The sequence below is a fragment of the Lepidochelys olivacea genome, assembly GCF_965140295.1.
Source record: "Lepidochelys olivacea isolate rLepOli2 genome assembly, chromosome: 11".
NCBI classification, from domain to species: domain Eukaryota; kingdom Metazoa; phylum Chordata; order Testudines; family Cheloniidae; genus Lepidochelys; species Lepidochelys olivacea.
In genome coordinates, this window is record NC_140421.1 from 45,232,030 (window position 1) to 45,254,630 (window position 22,601).

At 41.0% G+C, this 22,601-nt stretch overlaps 1 protein-coding gene across 2 annotated transcripts; it reads left to right on the plus strand.

The window, feature by feature from the left end:
* Positions 1-3,295: 3,295 nt before the first annotated feature.
* On the plus strand, positions 3,296-20,789 carry PJVK (pejvakin; the record flags this gene model as incomplete). 2 transcript variants are annotated; one of them, XM_084643268.1, is made up of 6 exons in its annotated part: positions 3,296-3,506; positions 6,589-6,784; positions 9,364-9,505; positions 12,844-12,961; positions 14,926-15,021; positions 20,415-20,789. In XM_084643268.1, the coding sequence occupies 6 exons, from the start codon at positions 3,296-3,298 to the stop codon at positions 20,714-20,716; spliced, it is 1,065 nt and encodes a 354-aa protein (XP_084499394.1). In that variant the 3' UTR covers positions 20,717-20,789. The 2 variants fall into 2 exon arrangements, with proteins under 2 accessions (XP_084499394.1, XP_084499395.1); XM_084643269.1 differs by lacking the exon at positions 14,926-15,021.
* Positions 20,790-22,601: the final 1,812 nt, after the last annotated feature.

Sequence of the window (22,601 nt, forward strand, 5' to 3'; positions counted from 1 at the left end):
ATATTCCCCCTCCCTCAACCCTAACGTAGGCCCCTTCCCACTCGTATATATATATATATGAACACTCAAAGCATAGCAAAATCCCCTGTGCCCCTCTGTGATGTTACGCTAGGGCTGCTAATTTTGGTTGGATGTATTCTTGGAGATTTCATCACATGACATCTTTAATTCTTGGAGACTCCAGGGTAATCCTGGAGAGTGGGCAACTCAAATTTACCCCTACACGCTATTGTAGTAATCTTTATACAAAGTATACCTTGTAAGATATCACTTGGAAATTCATAACTTTCTTTTTAGTAACGTCTTGGTGAGATATGTGTGGCAACATTGTATGGGAAGTTCTAAGATTCCCCCATGTAGTTGTTATTAACCCAGGTTCCAAACCCCACCGTCCTGCCCATACAGATATTGGCAGTGGTGAGCTGCCAAAATCTTAACAGCCGGTTCCCTCTTCAACCCACAAGGGGGTCGTGCCCCCCCACGAGACTCCTGCCCTATCCAACCCCCTCCCCCATCCACCCCCCCTCTCCTGTCCCCTGACTGCCCCTAGAACCGGGCAGGAGGGTCTCGTGGGCCACCGTAGTGGGTGCCCACCCTGCCCCGTCCCTAAGAGCCAGAGGGTGAGGTGGGGAGTCCCGGCGGGGCTTACCTGGTGCGGCTCCTGGGAAGCATCCGGCAGGTCCCTTTGGCTCCTAGGGGTGGGGTAGCGAAGCTAGAGGGGGAGCAATCGACTCCGTGGGTGCTCCAGGGCTGGAGCACCCGTGGGGAAAATCTGGTGGGTGAACAGCACCCAACGGCAGCTCCCCGCTCGGCCCCAGCTCACCTCATCTCCCCTTCCTCCACTGAACGCACTGCCCCGCTCTGCTTCTCTCCCCCCACCCCCTCCGGTTTCTCGAGAATCAGCTGTTCACGCGGGAAGCCGGAAAGGGCTGAGAAGCAGGCGGCGGCTTTGTGCTCAGGCCCAGGAAGGTGGAGGCGAGCTGGGGTGGGGAGAGGTTCCCCTGTCCCCCCCCCTTGGGTTACCTGCTGCGGCATGGGCAGGCCTCCTCGTGCCCCCTGCCTCAGCTCGCCTCCGCCTCCCTGGGCCTGAGTGTGAAGCTGCCGCTTTCTTCTCAGCCCTCCCAGGCTTCCCACGCGAACAGCTGATTCACGGGAAGCCGGAGGCGGGGAGAAGCAGAGCGGGGCGGTGTGTTCAGGGGAGGAGGCAGAGTGGAGGTGAATTGGGGCCGGACATGGGGCGGGGTTAGGAGCTGCTGGTGGGTGCTGTGCACCCACCAAATTTTCCCCGTGGGTGCTCCAGCCCCGGAGCACCCACTGAGTAAGTGCCTAATGTGCCGTTTTTGGCCAGTTGCTAAATTTAGAAGCCCTTTTGAGGGACAACCAGTTCTAAAAGGGCTTCTAAATTTAAAAACCAGCTCCATTGAACTGGTGCAAACCGTCTCCAGCTCACCACTGGATACTGGCAAATAGGTCTGTCCTAAACAATGGACTGTGTGCTTGCTTTAATTTGCATTTAAGCAGTGAACAGAGTCATCAGGCAGGAAGGGAAGATGAAATTCAAACAGGTGAAAAAACTATCAGGGAATATCTTTCTAGGTAGACTCTTTATCTCCTGGGTCTCAGCTGGAAATATGTTTCAAGAGGGGAACTGAAATTATAAAAAGGAGGGTCAAACACCTGAAGACACCCCTCTCTGTCTCTTTCCCTGCCATTTGCATTCACTGCACCTGAGGAAACAAAGGCAGCAGTTATTGGATACTCTAGGGCAGGTGTCCTGACCTAAAGAGTTTAGTCAGTGTAAGACTCGTGAAAGCATGTGGTGAGAACTTTTTGCTTTGTTAAGTTAGGCACTAGTGAGCATTTTACCTTTATTTTTCTTTGTAACCATTTTTTACTTTTATGGCTCATTAGCTTTTAAGTGAGTACAAGTATTTCTATGTTAATAAACTTTTTGTATCTAATCCAGTGTGCTCAAGCTGAAATATCTGGGTAACTCCATTTATGGTAACAAGTTGTGTGTGTACTGTCTGCGGGGGGGGGGGGGGCTGTGCAATATAGGACATATGTTTCCGGAGGAAAATCTGTGATGGGGGGCATGTGGGAGTCACCCTGCAGCATAACTAAGGCTGATAAGAGCCAAAGTGTGGTTGGCTGGCTGCAGCAGCACACATACAGACATAACTGGGAGAGATTTACATGCTGTTTGTGAGCGGTCCAGGTTAAGGCTACAGCAACAAGGCATTGTAAAAGGCACCCCAGGTTACAAGGAAGGGGTGACATAGCTACTCATTAGCCTGGATCGTATCCTGGTATGTCACATCCTCCTACCAAATGCTGACACACCCCAGTAATCTTCTGTCCCCGCCCCACAGACACACACAACCATCCATAAAGGAACAAACTGTTAAATTCCTCTTCCCCCATCCCAAGCTCACAGAACAAAATCCACACATAATCATGTGGGGAGAGGCAATAAAACACAAGAATATCCTTTCTGATACAGAAAATATTACACATGTACCAAGACTCAAATGCACCAACCAGCCAGAAAAGACAGTAAACATCAGCAAAGTAGACTCTTTTAGAGGTGAGACCATACCATGCTGAGAAAAATCTCTGCTTTCCTCACCCTGGGGAGAGACTAACATCAGTAAAGTCCCCTAACTTTGGGTAAAGTCATATCTACACATCAACTAAGGAAAACGTTTAGAAAGGTTCACACAATCTGAAGTTTATTTCTTCAGGGCTGAGCTCTTTAATAGAGTTATTATGTAACCACCACTGAAAGGAATCTCCTCCAGCCCCCAATTATGTAGCTCAGCAGGCCTGCTCAGGTGAATTCCCGTTGGTAAAGCACTTTGGGATCCAGCTGGATAATAGGCACATTAAACGGCAAATATATCATTGTCTTTGCAATCACAACAAAAAAAGATGACTGCAGAATTTAGTAGTCTTTTGATTCTAAAGCAATCATCTTATTTTCAAATAATGGCATTATACTACTGAAGATTGAGCAATCATCTCTGTATCAGTTTACACAGTTAATTTATTATTCATTGTACTGGATTAGATGGCATAACAGAAGGAAGTTGGAAAACTACACTGTAGAAGCTGGGTGGTGATGACCCTACTGATTCTGTTTTCCAAGTAAAATGTAACTAGGCTTTAAACAAAGCAGCTAGACTCTAAGTTTTGCCATGTGAGAATTCAATTACTAAAATATTTTAACATGAGTATGAGGTTTGGAAGCTGCAGTTGATACAGGTTTTTTAATTATTATTATTAATGCCATACTATGTTTGCTGCTGCTACCAAAAACTTTGTTAAGCAGGTTGGTGATGGTGGGAGATTAGTCCCTGTTCCTAGCCTCAGTGAGGCTGACAAATACCAACCTCTGAGTCTTGTTATTAAGAAGAGAAAATGTTTTCTTTCAAAAAAATCTAAATTTGCTTCGACACCTTTTGCCCTAAAAGACATTCTTCAGGGAGAGAAAGAAATTTCAGCTGGTAAGTTTTTTTTGTTCTTCTTTAAGGCCTGAAAAATTAAGTTTTTGTAGTAAACATAGACCTGGTGTTATATTTTTAATTAGTATATGTAATATAATTGTGCATTAGTACAGTTAAGAGATAATTATCTTCATTAGTCATGCAATTAATGAGAAATGAAAAAATAAATTATAAACATAGTCAAACTTCTATTTTAAAAAACTGCACAAATATGTTTACTAAATGGCTAAAATTCTGGAATAATTTTCAGGAATCCATTTTATTGACAAATCTTGATGATTTTTGTGTACTAATAAATAGCAAGTACAGTTCAGCCATGTGTGTTTGAAAAAGTATTCTCACAAAAGATTCCTGGTAAATGTTAGCCTATGTTGTTTTCCAGTTATTTTAAGTTCCATTGTACTATATATATGTTTTCAAGACGCATCTCCATGAAGCGTCACTGTTGAATAGAAATCAGGCTCCAATCCTGATTCATGTGACTGACCCCTTGTACCAGCTAAATGGGGATCTGTTCAGGCACAGGGGCCCATGCAGATCTGATTGAAGAATTGGGCCATAGTAATTTGTTTTTATAATTTAGTCACATATTTCAGTAGTGTAACTACCTCTAGATATGTATAATTCCAATAAATCTTAAGGAGACTCTGTCATAAGTAGGAGGTTCAAAATTTAAATTATAGGTCCAGTTGCACAAAAGTGTTGTGATGCTGAATGTCACAGTCCCTAGCTTATAGGTGGCTAGAAAATCATTCAAACTACCTGGGATCCACATAGCCTGAATTAAGTGCCTAGGCTTCCTTTACAATGAATGTCGCAAGATAGGCACTTTGAGAATGCAATCAACTAGATGGGGAGCTGCCTAAGCTAGCCAGTAGGAAAGACTGACAAGAGCTGTGTGACTTAAGCTGTTATGAAGATTTCTAATTCCGGGCTGCAGAAAAGTGTCTATCTCTATGTGCATTCCACAATGGGGAACCCTCTCTCCTGGCATCAGGTGGCTTAGACGCCTAAGCCCTTTCTTGTAAGGGGGAGTTATGTAATTACTTCACTCCACACAGAAAGAGGTGGTGTCCACCTGATAACTTTAACCCCCTGGTTAAAGCACTCATTTGGGATAAGGGAGATCCAGATTCAGTTCCTCCTGCTGCCTGATGGGGAGAGAGGATTTGAACAGAGAAGGAGTACTTGTGGCACCTTAGAGACTAACCAATTTATTTGAGCGTAAGCTTTCGTGAGCTACAGCTCACGCTTATGCTCAAATAAATTGGTTAGTCTCTAAGGTGCCACAAGTAATCCTTTTTGCGAATACAGACTAACACGGTTGTTACTTTGAACAGAGACTCTCCCTTGTGTCAGGAGAGCACTCTAACCGCTGAACCATGGGGCTCTCTCACTCTCTTCAATTGAAGCTGTTCCACTGTGTATAAATAATTAAAGAGTCACTGGAGCATGGTGACTGGACCCTGGGTCTCCTGGGCCCAGATGGGTGCCCTAACCACCGGGCTATGGAGTCATTCTTTCTCGCTCAGGCCCAATGACTCTTTAATGCAGTGAGTGCACATGAAAGCAGAAAAATCCACTATGGAAAAAGATTTCTATTTCAAGACTACACGGAGACTTGACACACACATAACGTCAAATCCTTCTAGCCTTGCACCTATGAGAAAGTAAGATTACTTGTGTAAGTAAAAGTTGCAAAAGATTTCTTGTAAAATCTAGTTTTAAAAAGGTCAAACAAACAAAACACCTTGACAGTGCCCTTTCAATAGGGGTTACATCTCGTGAAGACAATGTGCTTTAATTTGTAATTGAATTTCTACTTTTTGGATGACAAAGGTACTGGAAAATGTGACAAGCTACTTAGCACTGTGAGTGAAATGTACAACACGCTTTATTAGAAATATAATTACAACAGAAGTGGCACTCAATAGCTTTAAAATTCACTTTTTGAAAAGTCTGTATCTTCCTTTGTTTGTTAATAAAAGACTTCAGTCGTGCTATATTATCAACCAGTATCTTCTAATTTTTTCCACAAGTAGAACAGAAATATATTGTGAATCACAAGGGAAGTATTAACTAAAAATGCCTATTAAGTTAGAATAGAGTTCAAACAAAAATGGATTCTTTAGTTCATATCAAGATCTACGTACATGCAAAATTTCAAGAAAGTCAGACTACTTACTATGTATTTTGCTACTTCTCCAGAAGAAATTATAAAAGTAGACAATGAAATCAGTGCGTGCTGATTCTTATCACATGACACGTGTATTAACCTTTTCTAACTGACTTCTTTTAGGTAATGGGGGCCAGAAAATTAAGCCAGGTATGCTACTAGTAGTCATGTGTGTCACACATGTATTACAGAAACAAAAAACTAATTCAGCTAAATTGCCACTATAAATATAACTAGAAACTCGGCACTTATTAAAATGATTTTTCTATGGAACTCTTCGTCCATGAGGATTGTGTTTAAAACAACAACAAAAAATCACAGAGGGCATAAACTACCCTTGTACCGACCAAAGGCCCTATGTACCACCACAGCCTCTCTTAATGTCATGAGAATGGCAATGTGGTCTAGTATAGGGCATCACACTGGGCGTTAAGAGTTTAAATTCTGTTCCTGAATTTGCCATTGACGTACTATGTGATCTGGGACAAGTCACTTTATTTGTGCTTCAGTTTCTCCACTAATAAATTGTAGATAACGCTTACTCACCTGTGTAAGGAGCTTTGAAATCTGTGGATGAAAGGGTACTTTATAAGAATTGCAATAAGTATGATTGTTGTCTGAGACCCTTCTGCTGCTCTGAGAATTTCACCCCAAAAGAATAAAGTTTGTGTTTGATATTTTCAGAGTGATACCCCTGTTCTTTAGTTTAAGTTTGGTCCTGTAAAATTAGTAACAGTTTTGCGCAATGCCAGACTTGGTTTGAATCACTACTACAATTCTCAGCCATTTAATGTTGGTGTATTTCAGTATTATTCTGTTTATAACCTAATGGACTTTGATTTTATTTTCTGTATATGGGCATGAGACTTTCCCCCCAAAACACAGCAAGTATACTCTTTTCCTCAGGTGTTTCATCCTATCAGCTGTTGAATTATGAAGACAAATCAGATGTTTCACTCTATGGTAGACGAGGAAATCAGATGATGAGTGATGTTGGGGTCAATATTGCTGGATCTGATTCTATTGCAGTAAAAGCTTCATTTGGTATAGTGACCAAACATGAGGTTGAAGTACCAACATTACTTAAGGAACTTACTACTAGGTTAGTACTATAATTTTTATATACTTGACCCAAGTGATTCCATGGTTAGAGTATGTGAAATTACATTGAAATCCTGGGTGATTAGTCTTTTTGTTTAGGCTTTGAGAACTGTAAATCAACGAATAAGATTTGCTGTATGATCATTTAATAAGAACATAGGAATGGCCATACTGGTCAGATCAATGATCCATCCAGCCCAGTATTCTGTCTTCCAACAGTGGCCAGTGCCAGATGCTTCAGACGGAATGAACAGAACAGGGTAATTATCGACTGATCCATCCCCTATTGTCCAGTCCCACCTACTGGCAGCCAGAGGTTTGGGGATTCCCAGAACATGGGGTTGTGTCCCTGAATACCTTGGTTAATAGCCATAGATGAGCCTGTCCTCCATGAATTTACCTAATTCTTTTTTTAATCCAGTTATATTTTTGGCCTTCACAACGTAGAGTTTCACAGGTTGACTGTGTGTTGTGTGAAGAAGTACTTCCTTTTGTTTGTTTTAAACCTGCTGCCTATTAATTTCATTGGATAACCCCTTGTTCTTGTGTTATGTGAAGGGGTAAATAACATTTCCCTCTTCACTTTTTCCATACAGTTCATGATTTTATAGACCTTTATCATATCCCCCCACTTAGTCGTCTATTTTCCAAGCTGAACAGTCCCAGTCTTTTTAATCTCTCCTATTATGAAAACTCTTCCATACCCCTAATCATTTTTGTTGCTCTTCTCTCTACCTTCTCAAATTCTATTTGATGGTGACCAGAACTGCATGTAGTACTGAAGGCATGGATGTACATTGAATTTATATAGTAGCATCATGATATTTTCTCTCTTATCTATTCCTTTCCCAGTGGTTCCTATCATTCTGTTAGCTTTTTTGACTGCTGCTTCACATTGAAAGGATGTGTTTAGAGAACTACCCACAATGACTCAAAATCACTTTCTTGAATGGTAACAGGTAATTTATGTTTTCCGATGTGCACTGCTTTGCACTTATCAACACTGAATTTCATCTGCCATTTTGTTGTTCAGTCACCCAGTTCAGTGAGATCCCTTTGTAATTTTTTGCAGTCAGCTTTGCACTTAACTGTCTTGTGTAATTTTGTTATCATCTGCAAATTTTACTACCTCACTGTTCACCACCTTTTCCAGATGACTTATGAATATATTAAATAGATGTGTAAGACCAGAAGGAACCATTGGTGATCATGTACATTGACTTCCTGCATAATGTAGGTTATGAGACTTGCATGAATTATATCCTGTTTGAACTAGAGCATATCTTTTTAGAAAAACATCTAGTCTTAATTTCAAAGTTTCCAGTGATACAGAATTCACTATATCCCTTGGTAAATTGTTCTAATGGTTAATTACCCCCAGTGTTTTTTTTTTAAAGTGCTTTATTTTGAGCCTGAATTTGTGTCTCTTCAGCTTGCAGACATTGGATCTTGCTATGTCTTTGTCTGTTAGACTGAAGAGCCCTCTTGCAAATTTCTGTTTCCCCCATGTAGGTACTTATAGTCTGTGAGCAAGTCATCCCATTCCCCCAATCTCTTCTGTCCTCTGCAAACATTTATCAGTAATGATTTTATGTTTTTTTTCCAAGTCATTGATAAAAATGTTAAATAGCATAGGACCAGGAACCCCACTAGAAACACACCTGCTTGATCCCCTGTTTACAATTACATGTTAAGATTTATCACTTAACCAGTTTTAATCCATTTAATGTATGTTATTATGAATTTGTTTTTTTCTAGTTTTCTAAACAAAATGTCCATGGTACCAAGCAGAGGTGATGTGGGGGGTGGGCAGCTTGAGTCATGTGCCCCCCCCAGATTTTTGCCAGGGTTTGGTGGCTCTGCTTGGTCACATGGTGTGGTTAGGCCCCCTCCCTGTGCAGCAGCTGCTAGAACCAGTAAGCTGGAAGCTGCTGCCGTGGGAGGAGAGGCAGCGGTAAACAGCTTGGAGCTGCAGGGAGGGGCTGCTGCGGGTAAGAGGAGGGGCAAGCCTGCGGGGGCGTGACTCAAGCTGTTTGGGGGGTGAACCTTTAAATCGTGGATGCCCCCCCCCCACTCTCAGCAGGCACAAGTCGTCTCTGGTACCAAGTGAATTGCTTTACAGAAGTCCAAGTATATTACATCAATGCTATTACCTTTATCAACCAAACTTGTACTCTCAAAAAAGATATCCAGTTAATTTGACAAGATGTGTTTTCCATAAATCCTTGTTAATTGGCACTAGTTATATTACTCTCCATTAATCCTTTATTAATCAAGTGCCATATCAGCTGTTCTTTTTAGTGCCCAGAATCCCAGGTCAGTCCATCTATAATAACCCAGGTCTTCTTGTTTACCTTTCTAAAATATTGGCACATTAGCTTTTTTCCAGTCCTTTGGAACTTCCCTACGTTCCAGGACTAATTGAAAATAAATTTTAATGGTTCCAATAGCTCTTCAGTCAACTCTTTTAAACTCTTGGATGCAAGTTAGGCAAACCTGCTGATTTTAAAAATGTCTAACTTTATTAGCTGCTGTTTAATTTGCTAATTATCTGTGGATTTTTTTCTCCTTTAACTTTAGAAAAATTAACTTTGATCACTGCCTAGTCCGACAATCAAGAGAAAGTAGGAAAGAGGTTCTGTGTGTGGTCATGGAAAGTATTAGAACAACACGGCAATGCTCGTTATCTGTGCATGCTGGTATGCGTGGGGAAACAATGAGGGTAAGTATATTTGATAGACTTCTTTAAATAATAAAATGCATAGTAGGGACTCGTATTCTTATTGTAGGGACTTGTGACCAGATTTTAATTGCATTTATACTGGTGTAAATCCAGAGCAATACCAATATAAGTCAATGGAATTGTACTGATGTAAATTAAATTAGACTCTGACCCTCTCTCTACTTTTCAGATCTAGAGAAAACTATGCCAGTAAAATCTTGGCTCCACTGATGTCAATAGCAAAACTCCTACTGACTTCATTGGGGCCAGGATTTCACCCCACTCTATTAATTTAATATTGGAATAGGCCATATACCATAATTATGCTATGTGTGTGATGCTCTCCATATTGAAATGTTTTATTTTAATAAGCTATAATTAAAAACATTACTAGGAGAACTTGCTTGTCACACTGGTACACTTTTTCAAATTCTAAAATCACCAGTCTTATGGGTAACAAGTACTGTTGTTTTGCTCACACAGGGCCTTATTTTTTTTTTAACACATGAAAAACTATTCATGTATATGAAGCTTTTGTGATATTTTATATAAGGGAGCATTTTACATTGGTTGTTTTACATAAATGCACAGATTCTACAATTAGAAAATTTGGTTGCAAGCCAGATTCTGCACGAGGCAGAAGGGGACAGATCACTTAAAAAGAACTAATTTAATTCCCCCAGTCATGCAATTTACCCTTTAATAATAGCTAATGGAAGTTAATACAGTGTTATTTATAATGATATAGGATTAGGGTGGTTAGATGGCCTTGTTTGCAGTGATTTGTCTTGGTTCTGAGGTACAGTCATGTTCTAGTTGAAATCCCAGTCAGTTCTAGTGAAATCTGATACTTGTCCCAGATTCCTTAGAACTGGCTTTGTAGCCATTCTGTAAGCTACCAGGGCATGGGAAGTGTGCCTTGTGGATGGAACAAGACCTTGCCAGGTGGTTGTGGTGGCAGTTCAGGTGATAAGTGAAGATCCAGGGATCAAGCACCAGTCCAAGGGTAAAGCTAGAGTCCGAATTGAGGGGCCAAGCTGAAGCTGAGAACTGGAGTCAGAATCCTAAAACAAAGGCTAAGCTGGAATTGTAGTCTGGGACATAGCAAAGAGTCGGAAATAGGAGTTAGAAACCAGAATGGAACAGGGAGATTGGGGATGAAGCAGGTATAGGCTGGAGCTGGAGCGAGAACAGAGTGGGAAGCAGGGCAGGGCTTGGAGCAAGGACTGGAGCTGGAAGCATAAGTGAGAGCAGGGTAAGGAGGGCTGTGGGTGTGGTATGCATTGAGCAGCCACCATGTGGTGGCTGCAAGGTTCAAGTAGCAGACTGTTGGCTCCTCTGCTCAATCAGGAAGTACAACTGTTTGGAAGGGGCTCATTGGGCCTATCTGAACTTGCTGGGTTGCCTTGCGACCAGGCTGGGAGCCAGCTGCGTCCCTGAAACATCCATCATAATAACAGTAATAATAATACAGATATCCTCTACCTGCCCAGTCCCTGCTGTTGGGTTAATTGAGTCTGAATGTACTGCTTCTAAAAGCTGCTAATTCCTCATTTAAAAATGGACCAGCTACAGTGCTATAGATGAGAAGGTGCAATCTGGAATGAAATTACAAGGCAAACTCCATAAGAAAACATCTAGCAGACAGAAAGGTGGAAGATTAGTGCTCAGGGCCAGCACTACTAAGTTTGAGAGCTGATTTTGATAGTGTTTGAATAGTGTAATATTTACAGTTATTTCTGTAAATTTGATTTGAAGACATTTTGATGTTAGTCTTACCTACTCACTTTCAGTCGGCACCAGCTGCACTCTTCTTCACTCCCATACAAAGAAAATCATAGCCTATGTGAAAAATATGATCAAAATTTCCTCCTGACTCCTGAAAGGGAGAACAGGGAAAAGAAGAGGGGTGAAAAGAAAAACAAGGTGGAAAAATAGAAAGCAAAACAAGAAAAAATACACAGAGAAGAAAAGAGATGAGAAGTGAAAAACAAAATGAACAAAAGACATAGGTCAGGGTGAACATATAGAAAACAGATGAGATAAATCAAAGGTGGAATGGGATGTGGTGTGTATGTGTAGAGGAGGGGTGGCCAGGCATTGGCCAAGACATAGCTCTTGCTAAAAAACTTTAGGAACCACTCCCTTTTATTATCACTATGAACTTCCAATAATTATCCACCCTATATTCCTTCTTTTATGCCTATCTTCTGCAACTCTCACTTCAGTGGCATTATTGCAAGGTTCAACACCTCTTGCATCTTGTTTGCTGGGCCCTGATACTGTTGAATTAAGATTTTATATGCTTTGTGGCATATAGTTCCAGACCATATAATATTTGAATTCCATTGGAGAATGCACTGAAGAATGGCAACACAAGATATTGGCCCTGTCATTGCTGTTTCATCCAAACAGGAGAGAGGCCCACTGTGACTCCTCCAAAGAGGAGCTGCTATTGAGAGGACAGAAGCAGGCCTCTTAGATCCTCAGGGCCAGCTCTACACTTTTTGCAGCCCCAAGCAGCGCGCCGAATTGCCACCTGAAGAAGGGAGCTGCTGCCAAATTGCTGCGGCGGGACTGTGAAGATACAAACTGACGCTGAATTGCCACGGCAGCAAAAAAAACCCATGTCGCCCTAACGACGCACGGACTGCCGCCCCTTTAAATTGCCGCCCCAGGCATCTGCTTGGAATGCTGGTGCCTGGAGCCAGCCCTGCAGATCCTTATCCAAAATCCAGTGAAGTCTATGGGACTCTTTCCATTAACTTCAGTGGTCTTTGGATTGGACTCTTAGCTTCACCTCAAGTAGAAACTGTGACTGACTTGTCAAAGTAGGAGATATGATGATTGGACCTGGTTGCAGGAAGTCAGAAAGCTAAGGCTTGTTGGGAGTCTGGGTGACTAGAAGGATAAAGCTATGATATTGTCAGTGATATGCATAGAGAAGGAATCTCAGAAAGTTTGGATAATAAGGTTTGCATATCATTAGGTTTGGATAATTAGGTTTGCATAATCCTACAAGTCCTTTGAGTTATGCTTATCACTAATTTTATGTATCAGATATAAATGCCTAATTTTCCATGGCAAGTTGATAGTTTCTCTGTATCAAACATTACTGAAGTGCAGAAAAGAAAGGATGACATTAGTATACTGATTAGAACTGAGAAAATTTCTTTGGAGGTGGAGTTTTATCTTTAACTTCAAAAGAGTCTTTCCATTGCTGAAATTTTCATACTGTATTTTAAAGCTATTACTCTTAATTTTCATTTCTGTTCAACACATTTTCTTGTAAATATTTTTTTCTTAATGCAATACGTTTTTCCTTTTTAAAATCATAGTTTCATATTATTGAGGACCAAAATCACAAAGGACGAGAGAAAGCTATTGTTTTTCCAGCTCACACAACTATTGCATTTAGTGTATTTGAACTTTATATTCACTTGGATGGTAATTTTGGTAAGTGATTTATTTGTGCTATTATTATAATTGCTAATATAGTAATTTGATTCTTTAAAACATTGTTCTTGAACTGAGACTTGACATGTGTCAGCTCCAATCCTATAAATATTTATGCTCATACTTAATTTTATACATGTCAGTTGTCTGACCTCATCAGAGCCTTAATCCACTTTTAATTCTTAGCTTTAATTCACAATTAATTCTTGCTAGGATAAATATAAAAGGCATTAAAGGGTCTGATTTATCCTGGAAATGCTTTCACAGAATTAACTATTTAAATGTAAGTTTTTGAAAAATGAAAATCACACTGTTAACAATGAAACATTAAAAAATGCATCTGCATATCAGTGTATGCCTTTGCTGGTTTGTAAGAAACTGAATATCTTAGGGCCATCTGATCCATTTCTCCATAAAAGAGGAATGTGGCATGGCAGCCCCGCCCCGCCCCCCCCCCCAAAAGGCACGTCTGTGAAATTGATAAAAACATTTTCCCTGCCTGGAACTTCTATTTCAGTTTGCCACAAACCAATGAAACACAGTCAGAGACTAGTCAGACACGGTCACCTCCAAATCTTTACAAAGTTTAAAAAAAACGAACAGTTACACAGAACAAAGTGATTGACCTGCCTATACTCTCCCTGTCTGTGGAAAGGATGTGGTTTATAAATTCTCCTAATTTCCCAGTGTGCTTTATCCCAGCCCAGGACTTCAATTAGATAGGAACCTTCAGTCAGTCAAAGTATGGGGGTAATAATAACCCATAATATAGTTTTAGGGCTTGATCCTGCACTCATTAAAGTTAATGGCAAAACTCCCATTGACCTCAGAAGTGCAGGATCAGGACTTTAGTGACATATAATTTAGATTGTATTTAAAAAATATAACCAAAAAGATAGATAATACTCCATGAGGTAATTCTTACCTCCATATATGCAAATAACACTACTCACTTGTTAGAGACTCTGATTGGGGCCCCACATGCTTTGCAACACATTGGAGATACATTTTATGACAGGGGCACTCTGAATTTTGAAGCATAGTGACACATTTACATTTCTGTGACAACCTTATGTGCATTTAAAAAAAACAGTAGTTATTGAATTAACTTTGAAAAACGATAATACAAGCAGTACAGAATCCCTCTGATATTCATTTTAATATTAAATTGAACATATAAATCCTAATTTTGGAATTATTTTCCATTTTACTTTGTCACTGCACAGTTGGGGATAGGTGCACTAGTTAGATGTTTTTACTAAGATGACCAATGAAATAGCAATATTGATATTTAAATTTTTATCATTAAGGTGCAGAGGTAATCCCCAATACAGATGAATGAGAGCTGTTAGGATATCTCTTTAACGTTCTTTGTAAATTTATTAAGATGATATACTTACTTCAAAGCCTTTTCTTTACAATATTAGAGGCTAAAAAATTAAGAATTTTATTTGTTTAATTTAAAAGTTTTACAGCTAATTATGTGGTGAATAACATGGTTGGGAATCACGGAAAATCAGTCACAATTTCAGATTTTCCATTTTTGGTTTCAAATGGGTTTGTGACTCTGCTTTTACTCCAAACGTGAGGCAGTCTGTTAATGGAATGCTGACTGCCTTAGACATTTAACCTGGCCAGGAAACCGTAAGGAAATGCCTCTTGTGAAAGTCACTATAAACCATCTAAATTAATAAATTAAGTAGTTACTACTTCATCTCATCTTCTTTCTCTGCTTCATCTCATTTTTTGTGCTAACACTGTGTGCATGTGGTTTTACACCATCTTTCCTAGGAATTAAAGACCCAGTAGAATGACTAATAGAAAAGCTGAATTTAATTTTAAGCATTCTCTTAGTTTTATAATACGTGTTATATAACAAAACATTTTGTACTAAGCTGTGTTTTGAAATTGTGTAGCTTTTGAATTTCATCATTCCAAAGGTTCTACTTTTTTCTTTAATACAGAGTTCTGTGTCACTCCAGTTTCAAAAGGAGGATTTGAAAAAGAGCAATCTGGATCATTTTCATTGAACAAATTAAGGAGGAATCTGTTCCACCAAAGTATGATGTTTGATATTTATGTCCAAATACACTAATCAAATGGATTAAGTACATGGTATTTTTTTCTTTGACTTAGTAGGCAAGGTCAGAAGTTCAAAAGCATCTAATCAAAATAGAATTTCACTTTAAAATTTGCACCAAGATAATAGCTATTTTGGCGGTGATCAGATCTATTCAAAATAATTGTAAAGATTTTAAGATATTAATGGAAGAGTCTGGCTTTAAATAATTATATTTTTAATTTATGTGAATATATTATTTTGTTTATCATGAAAACTTCTAATTGTTTTCTTAAAATAAATTATATTGGTGATCATAAATACTAATTGTACAACTACAATATTTTAGCATGTAAATCTGTTCTATATTTTTACAATTTAGAAAGTATTGCATAGTCAATCTCAAAGGATAATACATAAAGATAAGATAAAGTTGAGGTTGTAAATGTTATTAATGTATTAATTTAAAATACCAGAAAATGCTCAGTAGGGCATAATCTTCAATTGACAGGGAATTGGCCTTTATCTAGTTACAGGTTTTCTTTCTTATCTTCAAATAACATGAAAACATTCTAACAATGTTATATGTTGAGTACAATTAAAAACTGGATATTTACTGTCCCTGGTAGTTAAATTTACTATAGTATGAGCCTGATCCTGAACCACTGAAGTCAAGTGGAGTTTTCAGAGTAGCAGCCGTGTTAGTCCGTATCCGCAAAAAGAAAAGGAGTACTTCTGGCACCTTAGAGACTAACAAATTTATTTGAGCGTAAGCTTTCATGAGCTACAGCTCACTTCATCGAATGCATGCAGGGGAAAATACAGTAGGGGGATTTTATGTACACAGAGAACATGAAACAATGGGTGTTACCATACACACTGTAACGAGAGTGATCAGGTAAGGTGAGCTATTACCAGCAGGAGAGGAAAAAAACCCTTTTGTAGTGATAATCAAGGTGGGCCATTTCCAGCAGTTGACAAGACCATATGAGGAACAGTTTGGGGGGGGAGGAAATAAACATGGGGAAATAGTTTTACTTTGTGTAATGACCCATCCACTCCCAGTCTTTATTCAAGCCTAAGTTAATTGTAATCCAGTTTGCAAATTAATTCCAATTCAGCAGTCTCTTGTTGGAGTCTGTTTTTGAAGTTTTTTTGTTGTAGTATTGCCACTTTTAGGTCTGTAATCGAGTGACCAGAGAGACTGAAGTGTTCTCCGACTGGTTTTTGAATGTTATAATTCTTGACGTCTAATTTGTGTCCATTTATTCTTTTACGTAGAGACTGTCTGGTTTGGCCAATGTACATTGTAGAGGGGCATTGCTGGCACTTGATGGCATATATCACATTGGTAGATGTGCAGGTGAATGAGCCTCTGATAGTGTGGCTGATGTGATTAGGCCCTGTGATGGTGTCCCCTGAATAGATATGTGGACACAGTTGGCAGCAGGCTTTGTTGCAAGGATAGGTTCCTGGGTTAGTGTTTTTGTTGTGTGGTGTGTGGTTGCTGGTGAGTATTTGCTTCAGGTTGGGGGGCTGTGTGTAAGCAAGGACTGGCCTGTCTCCCAAGATCTGTGAGAGTGATGGGTTGTCCTTCAGGATAGGTTGTAGATCCTTGATGATGTGCTGGAGAGGTTTTAGTTGGGGGCTGAAGGTGATAGCTAGTGGCATTCTGTTATTTCCTTTGTTGGGCCTGTCCTGTAGTAGGTGACTTCTGGGTACTCTTCTGGATTTGTCAGTCTGTTTCTTCACTTCAGCAGGTGGGTATTGTAGTTGTAAGAATGCTTGATAGAAATTTTGTAGGTGTTTGTCTCAGTCTGAGGGGTTGGAGCAAATGCGGTTGTATCAAAGAGCTTGGCTGTAGACAATGAATCGAGTGGTGTGGTCTGGATGAAAGCTGGAGGCATGTAGGTAAGTATAGTAGTCAGTAGGTTTCCGGTATAGGGTGGTGTTTATGTGACCATCGCTAATTAGCACCGTAGTGTCCAGGAAGTGGATCTCTTGTGTGGACTGGTCCAGGCTGAGGTTGATGGTGGGATGGAAATTGTTGAAATCATGGTGGAATTCCTCAAGGGCTGCTTTTCCATGGGTCCAGATGATGAAGATGTCATCAGTGTAGCGCAAGTAGAGTAGGGGCATTAGGGGACAAGAGCTGAGGAAGCGTTGTTCAAAGTCAGCCATAAAAATGTTGGCATACTGTGGGGCCATGCCGGTATCCATAGCAGTGCCGCTGATTTGAAGGTATACATTGTCCCCAAATGTGAAATAGTTGTGGGTGAGGACAAAGTCCAGCCACCAGGTTTGTCGTGACATTATCGTGGATACTGTTCCTGACGACTTGTAGTCCATCTTTGTGTGGAATGTTGGTGTAGAGGGCTTCTACATCCATAGTGGCTAGGATGGTGTTTTCAGGAAGATCACCGATGGATTGTAGTTTCCTCAGGAAGTCAGTGGTGTGTCGAAGATAGCTAGGAGTGCTGGTAGCGTAGGGCCTCAGGAGGGAGTCTACATAGCCAGACAATCCTGCTGTCAAGGTGCCAATGCCTGAGATGATGGGGCGTCCAGGATTTCCAGGTTTATGGATTTTGTGTAGCAGATAGAATACCCCTGCTCGGGGTTCTAGGGGTATGTCTGTGTGGATTTGCTCTTGTGCTTTTTCAGGGAGTTTCTTGAGCAGATGGTGTAGTTTCTTGTGGTAACCCTCAGTGGGATCAGAGGGTAATGGCTTGTAGAGTGTGGTGTTGGAGAGCTGCCTAGCAGCCTCTTGTTCCCATTTTCAGTATTTCTTATTCTAAGAATGGGGAAAAACACAAAGACAAAAATAAAGATAAATGTGGTGGTGCAGTAAACATCTGCTTCTAATGGTGCCCTTTGTGTAGGAGACTTTACTCCACTTTTACCTCTCCCCAGTGGTGCAAGTACGGTGGTACGGTCTGGTATGCCATACCACTAAGATATTTATAGCTGGAACGGCAGCCTGGAAAGACAGAGGAGGAGCCCGTCCCCAGCCCTTCCACGCAGCTGCATCTCCTGAGTCCCCCTGCCTGGGGTCTGTACAGCAGCCCCGTCGGCGGACAGGACTGGGGGCCGTACAGCAGCCGCGCCGGAGGAGCTGCTGGTGTGGGGCTGCCCAGTTCCTGGGAACCGCAGCGGGGAAAGGAGTAGAATGTGGGGCCTCTGGGCAGCCCCACGCCGGCAGCTCCTCTGGCACGGCTGCTGCACCGCCCCCCCGCCCCCCACCCTGTCCTCCAGTGGGGCTGCTGTACAGACCCCAGGCAGCAGGACTCAGGAGAGGTAGCTGCATAGAAGGGCTGGGGGTCGGGCTGCGGGCGGTACAGCAGCCGCGCCGGAGGAGCTGCTGGAGTGGTGCTGCCCGGCGGCCCCACGTTATTCTGCTGCTTTCGCCGCTGTGGTTCTGGAGAGCCCTTATCTCCCGGGAACTACAGTGGCAAAAGGAGCAGAACATGGGGCTGCTGGGTGGCTCCATGTCAGCAGCTCCTCCGGTGTGGCTGTACCGCCCCCAGCCTGGCTCCCAGCCCTTCCACGCAGCTGCATCTCTTGAGTCCTCCTGCTTGGGGGCTGTACAGCAGAAGTCTCTGGCACAGCGGGAGGAGGGCAGAGCTCCCCCCCACCCCCGGTAGTGTGGGATGGATGTGGATCATGGGGAGGGGATGGGGAGAGTGCGGGGGCCCCGGGCTGGAGGTGGGGTGGGGAGGGGAGTAGTCATTTGGGGGGGGTCATGTGGGGAGGTCACGTGCCCCCTCCCCCACTTTGTGTCCCTCCCATGAGTGCAGGGTACCTGTAATAAATGATTTCTACTTGCACCACTGCCCCTCCCTGATCCTAGGGGGCTGCTGGAGGCCAAACCAACCAGTAGTGCAAGTTCAAGTAGCCTCAGTGCTGCCCTAACCTGCACCAATGGATAAAAGTCTCCAAAGAATCACTCTGCTGGTCAAGTTGTTTGGAGTGCTTCATACTCTTGGCCTGGAACATCACCTCTGCATAGGGAGACAGGAATAGTTGGTGTAGGGGATGGCCCTGCCCTCCTTATGACAACACAGAATTTCTCTGCTCTAGGGGAGTCCTTTCCTGCTCTCTTAAGACAGTTTTCAGTCCAGTTTGCCCCACATTGGTGCAAAGGGGATTTAAGAGAGGCTGAAGATCAGGCTCATGGTATGAAAGTTAGGAAATTAGCACTTTAAACTCATATTTCAAAAAGTATAAACATCAGTCTGGAAATACTAAGTTGAGATTTCAGTACTCTAACTTTCTGTTTCTTCATTGCTTATACACTGCTTATTGATGTAACAACTCCATTATTGTAAAATGGCGAGTCCCGTGTTGGATATATTTATTAAAAGTGTATAGGCCAATACTTTCAATCTTAGGTGCCTAAAATTAGGTTACTAAAATCTTATTTATACATCTAAATAAAAATGGCTTGATTTGCAAAGGTGCTGAGTTCCTGCAGCTCCCATTCATAATGGAAATTACTTCACTTCTTTTTAGATACTGATGACCAATTTAGATTTGAGAATGTGGTAATAATCTTTTTTGTTGTACTATAATATAATCTGCATTCACCTTTCTGGCCTGTATCAGGTACAAGAGTTATCTCAAACCTGTCTTGTGAAGGTGTTTAGATTATTCAAGATCTGAGGCATGTATGCTCATGTTGAAAGTGGAAGAAAATGATCCCTGCTCTGTTGGAGTGTGCTGTCTGATCACTATTGGGAGGATAGAGTGATTGCAGTCCCATTCCTATGGAGATTCTAAATCCTGCAGATGTACACAAACACTTCTTTTGCGTGCTGGAATATTTATAAAATCCAAAGGCTACTGGGATCTGATGGGAGGTCTCTGCTCTTGCAGAGTTTATCAGTGAGTCTACATACCATTGTAAATAGTGTCCTGAATTCCATAAACAGCTCAGAAATATACCTACCAAATTTTCCAAAACTAATTAGGTGCTGGCCTTCCTGGATGACACCAGAATTAAACTATATTTGGAGTGTTTGATGTCCATTTCTTTTTCCTACCCTCCTTTCTTCCTCCACCCCGCCCCAACAAAAAGTTAGAGAAACATTTCAAATGTGAATTATCACCAACTTTTCAAATGCTCAAAATGTTCATGAGATGTAGGGTTGTTATTTCACCAGTAACAACATTGTCCTCTGGCGAAGATATCTGTAAGAAATTTCTGCCACCCTTTGAAGTAAAAGTGTCAATATTAAGGTTTCAATGGAAAACCTAGTTACAACCATAAAATGGTGTCTCCAATATGGCTTCATAACTCAGTACTTATTTCCGTCAGTGGATTAACTGTATGATGTGTCATGGTGTGTTCATAATGTGATGACAAATCATTGCTATTTTGTGTGCATTCTTTTTCAGATAAAAGGGTAATGGATATCATTGCTAATTCAGATGCTTACTTGGAGGACCTTTTCACAGACTATTATGAAAAAGCTGCAAGCATGACTGATATCTCTACAAGCTATCTCAGAGAAGGGTCTCATATCCGGGTTAATTTACTTAATAACAACATCCCAAAAGGTCCTTGTGCCCTTTGTGGAATGGGAAAGTCTAAAAGAGAGACAGTCTATGGATGCCTAGAGTGTTCTTTTAATGGACAAAAGTATGTACGACTACATGCTGTGCCCTGCTTTGATGTCTGGCACAAGAGAGTGAGATAAATGATCTATGAGCGTGACTATTGTTATAGACTTCAGTGTAACTGTGCCACAAAATTTCCAAAATTGTTGAATATTAAGTGCAACAGACATTAAAAGTGCAAAATATTTGGTTATGCTATTTTCTTTTTTATTGTAAAGTGATTCTTTTATTTTACAATAAAGATAATTCTATTACTGAGTGCAGAAATGCCCCATATACAGCCCCTTCAAAAAATTTGCTACTTTTTTTCTTTGTGGCACTTTCTCATTTTATCATTCATGATAAATAATATATACATGTTGAAATTGAATTCCAGAGTAGCAATCAGAATATAGTTTGAAATTTACTATAAAAGCGGCTTGTTCACATTTGGTCTGTCAAGATGTTATATATTGCCTTAAGTACACCAGAGTATGATGATAAAATGAGAACGTGTAATAATTTAGTGCTATCATGAATGTTTAATTGAAATATCAGATTAAAAGCACATTTAAAAACTAGATCAGTTTAAGGTTTCATTTACAAGAGGGAAAAGTTAAAAGGATTGCAACTGGTGATTATGGATTCCATTTTAGGCTGTGAATTCACCATATGTCTATTCTGATTATATTTGTAGGGACCACAAACAAGTCTACGGTTTGCACTTGGGTAACTCAAATCTGACTTTTTTTTTTTTAAAGCCTTCAGACTTGCTGCTGACTTTAGTGGCTTTGACATAGTTGAAAAAAATAAAAGAAACAAAATTATATTGCATTGCAAAACTAGTGTAATGAATCCCGCTATTACATCTCAGGTCTAGTAGCTGTATAGCCCAATATCACAAATTAAAAAGTTGTATGCAGTCAAGTTGTAGCTGTTGCAATCCCAGGATATTGGATAGACAAGGTGGGTAAGGAAATATCTTTCATTGGACGAACATCTGTGATCCTGGGAGTTCCCTTCCAAGATTTGAAGAAGAGCTCCGTGTGGCTCAAAAGCTTGTGTCTCTCTCTCATCTACAGAAGTTGGTCCAAATAAATAAAAAGTTTTCATAGTGGGGAATGCATGCAGCAGAGGGCACTGCAGTGTAGAATATTGAAATTTGGCAGTGCTAGGCCCTGCTAGAATGTCTGCCTGACCTGCTTGGTGCTCTCTTGATGCTGCAGTTTATAAGTGAGGAAGATTAAAATTCTAACTCCCTCTATCATAAGTAGAAGCTGTGTATATGTGGCAGCCTTTCTGCTTCATTCTGGTGCTGCTAGTTTCAGCATGCACATGCTTTAGTGGAAGCTTACAATTAATGTGTAGTCTAATTATTACACATTCAAATAAAACACAGTGGTGCTTGTCTCTTTAGAACTTAAATGCTGTCAAATTGACGTTTTTGCATTTCTGTGTATGGCTGACTGTCTATAAGGTGGTAACTTTTGAATGACACAGCTACTCAATTCCAAAATTCCAGGAATTGGTCTAGGCAGCAGTGATTGGAATCCTACAGCTTTGGGGAGAATCAGAAACCAAAAGGGGGGAAAGTAGGGACCCAAGGATCCAGTGCTGTCGATTTAGGATAGTTATAAGAAACTCTGCAGTTGTCTACAGATCAAGCAACTGGTTGATGGCATCTATTAATGCGTTCCAGCATAACAGTACTGCCCCATCTCCCCTCTGCCTAAAGAGTTTAACATGTTGACACACTGAGTGACTTATCTCCTAGACAAATAATAATGATAGGGGGAATGGGGTGTGTGCACACCGCAGCTGGCATAAGGGCAGGGAGTGCTCAGAATCCCTGGTGTGGGGGCAAAATTGGGGATGCTGGTAGGAGGAAAGGGGGCATACACATCCCCTAGCATGTGGTGACTAGGAGCAACCAGTGCTGTTGGCAATGAGGGGGTGGGGGAGGCAGGAAGGAATGCTCCCAGAGCC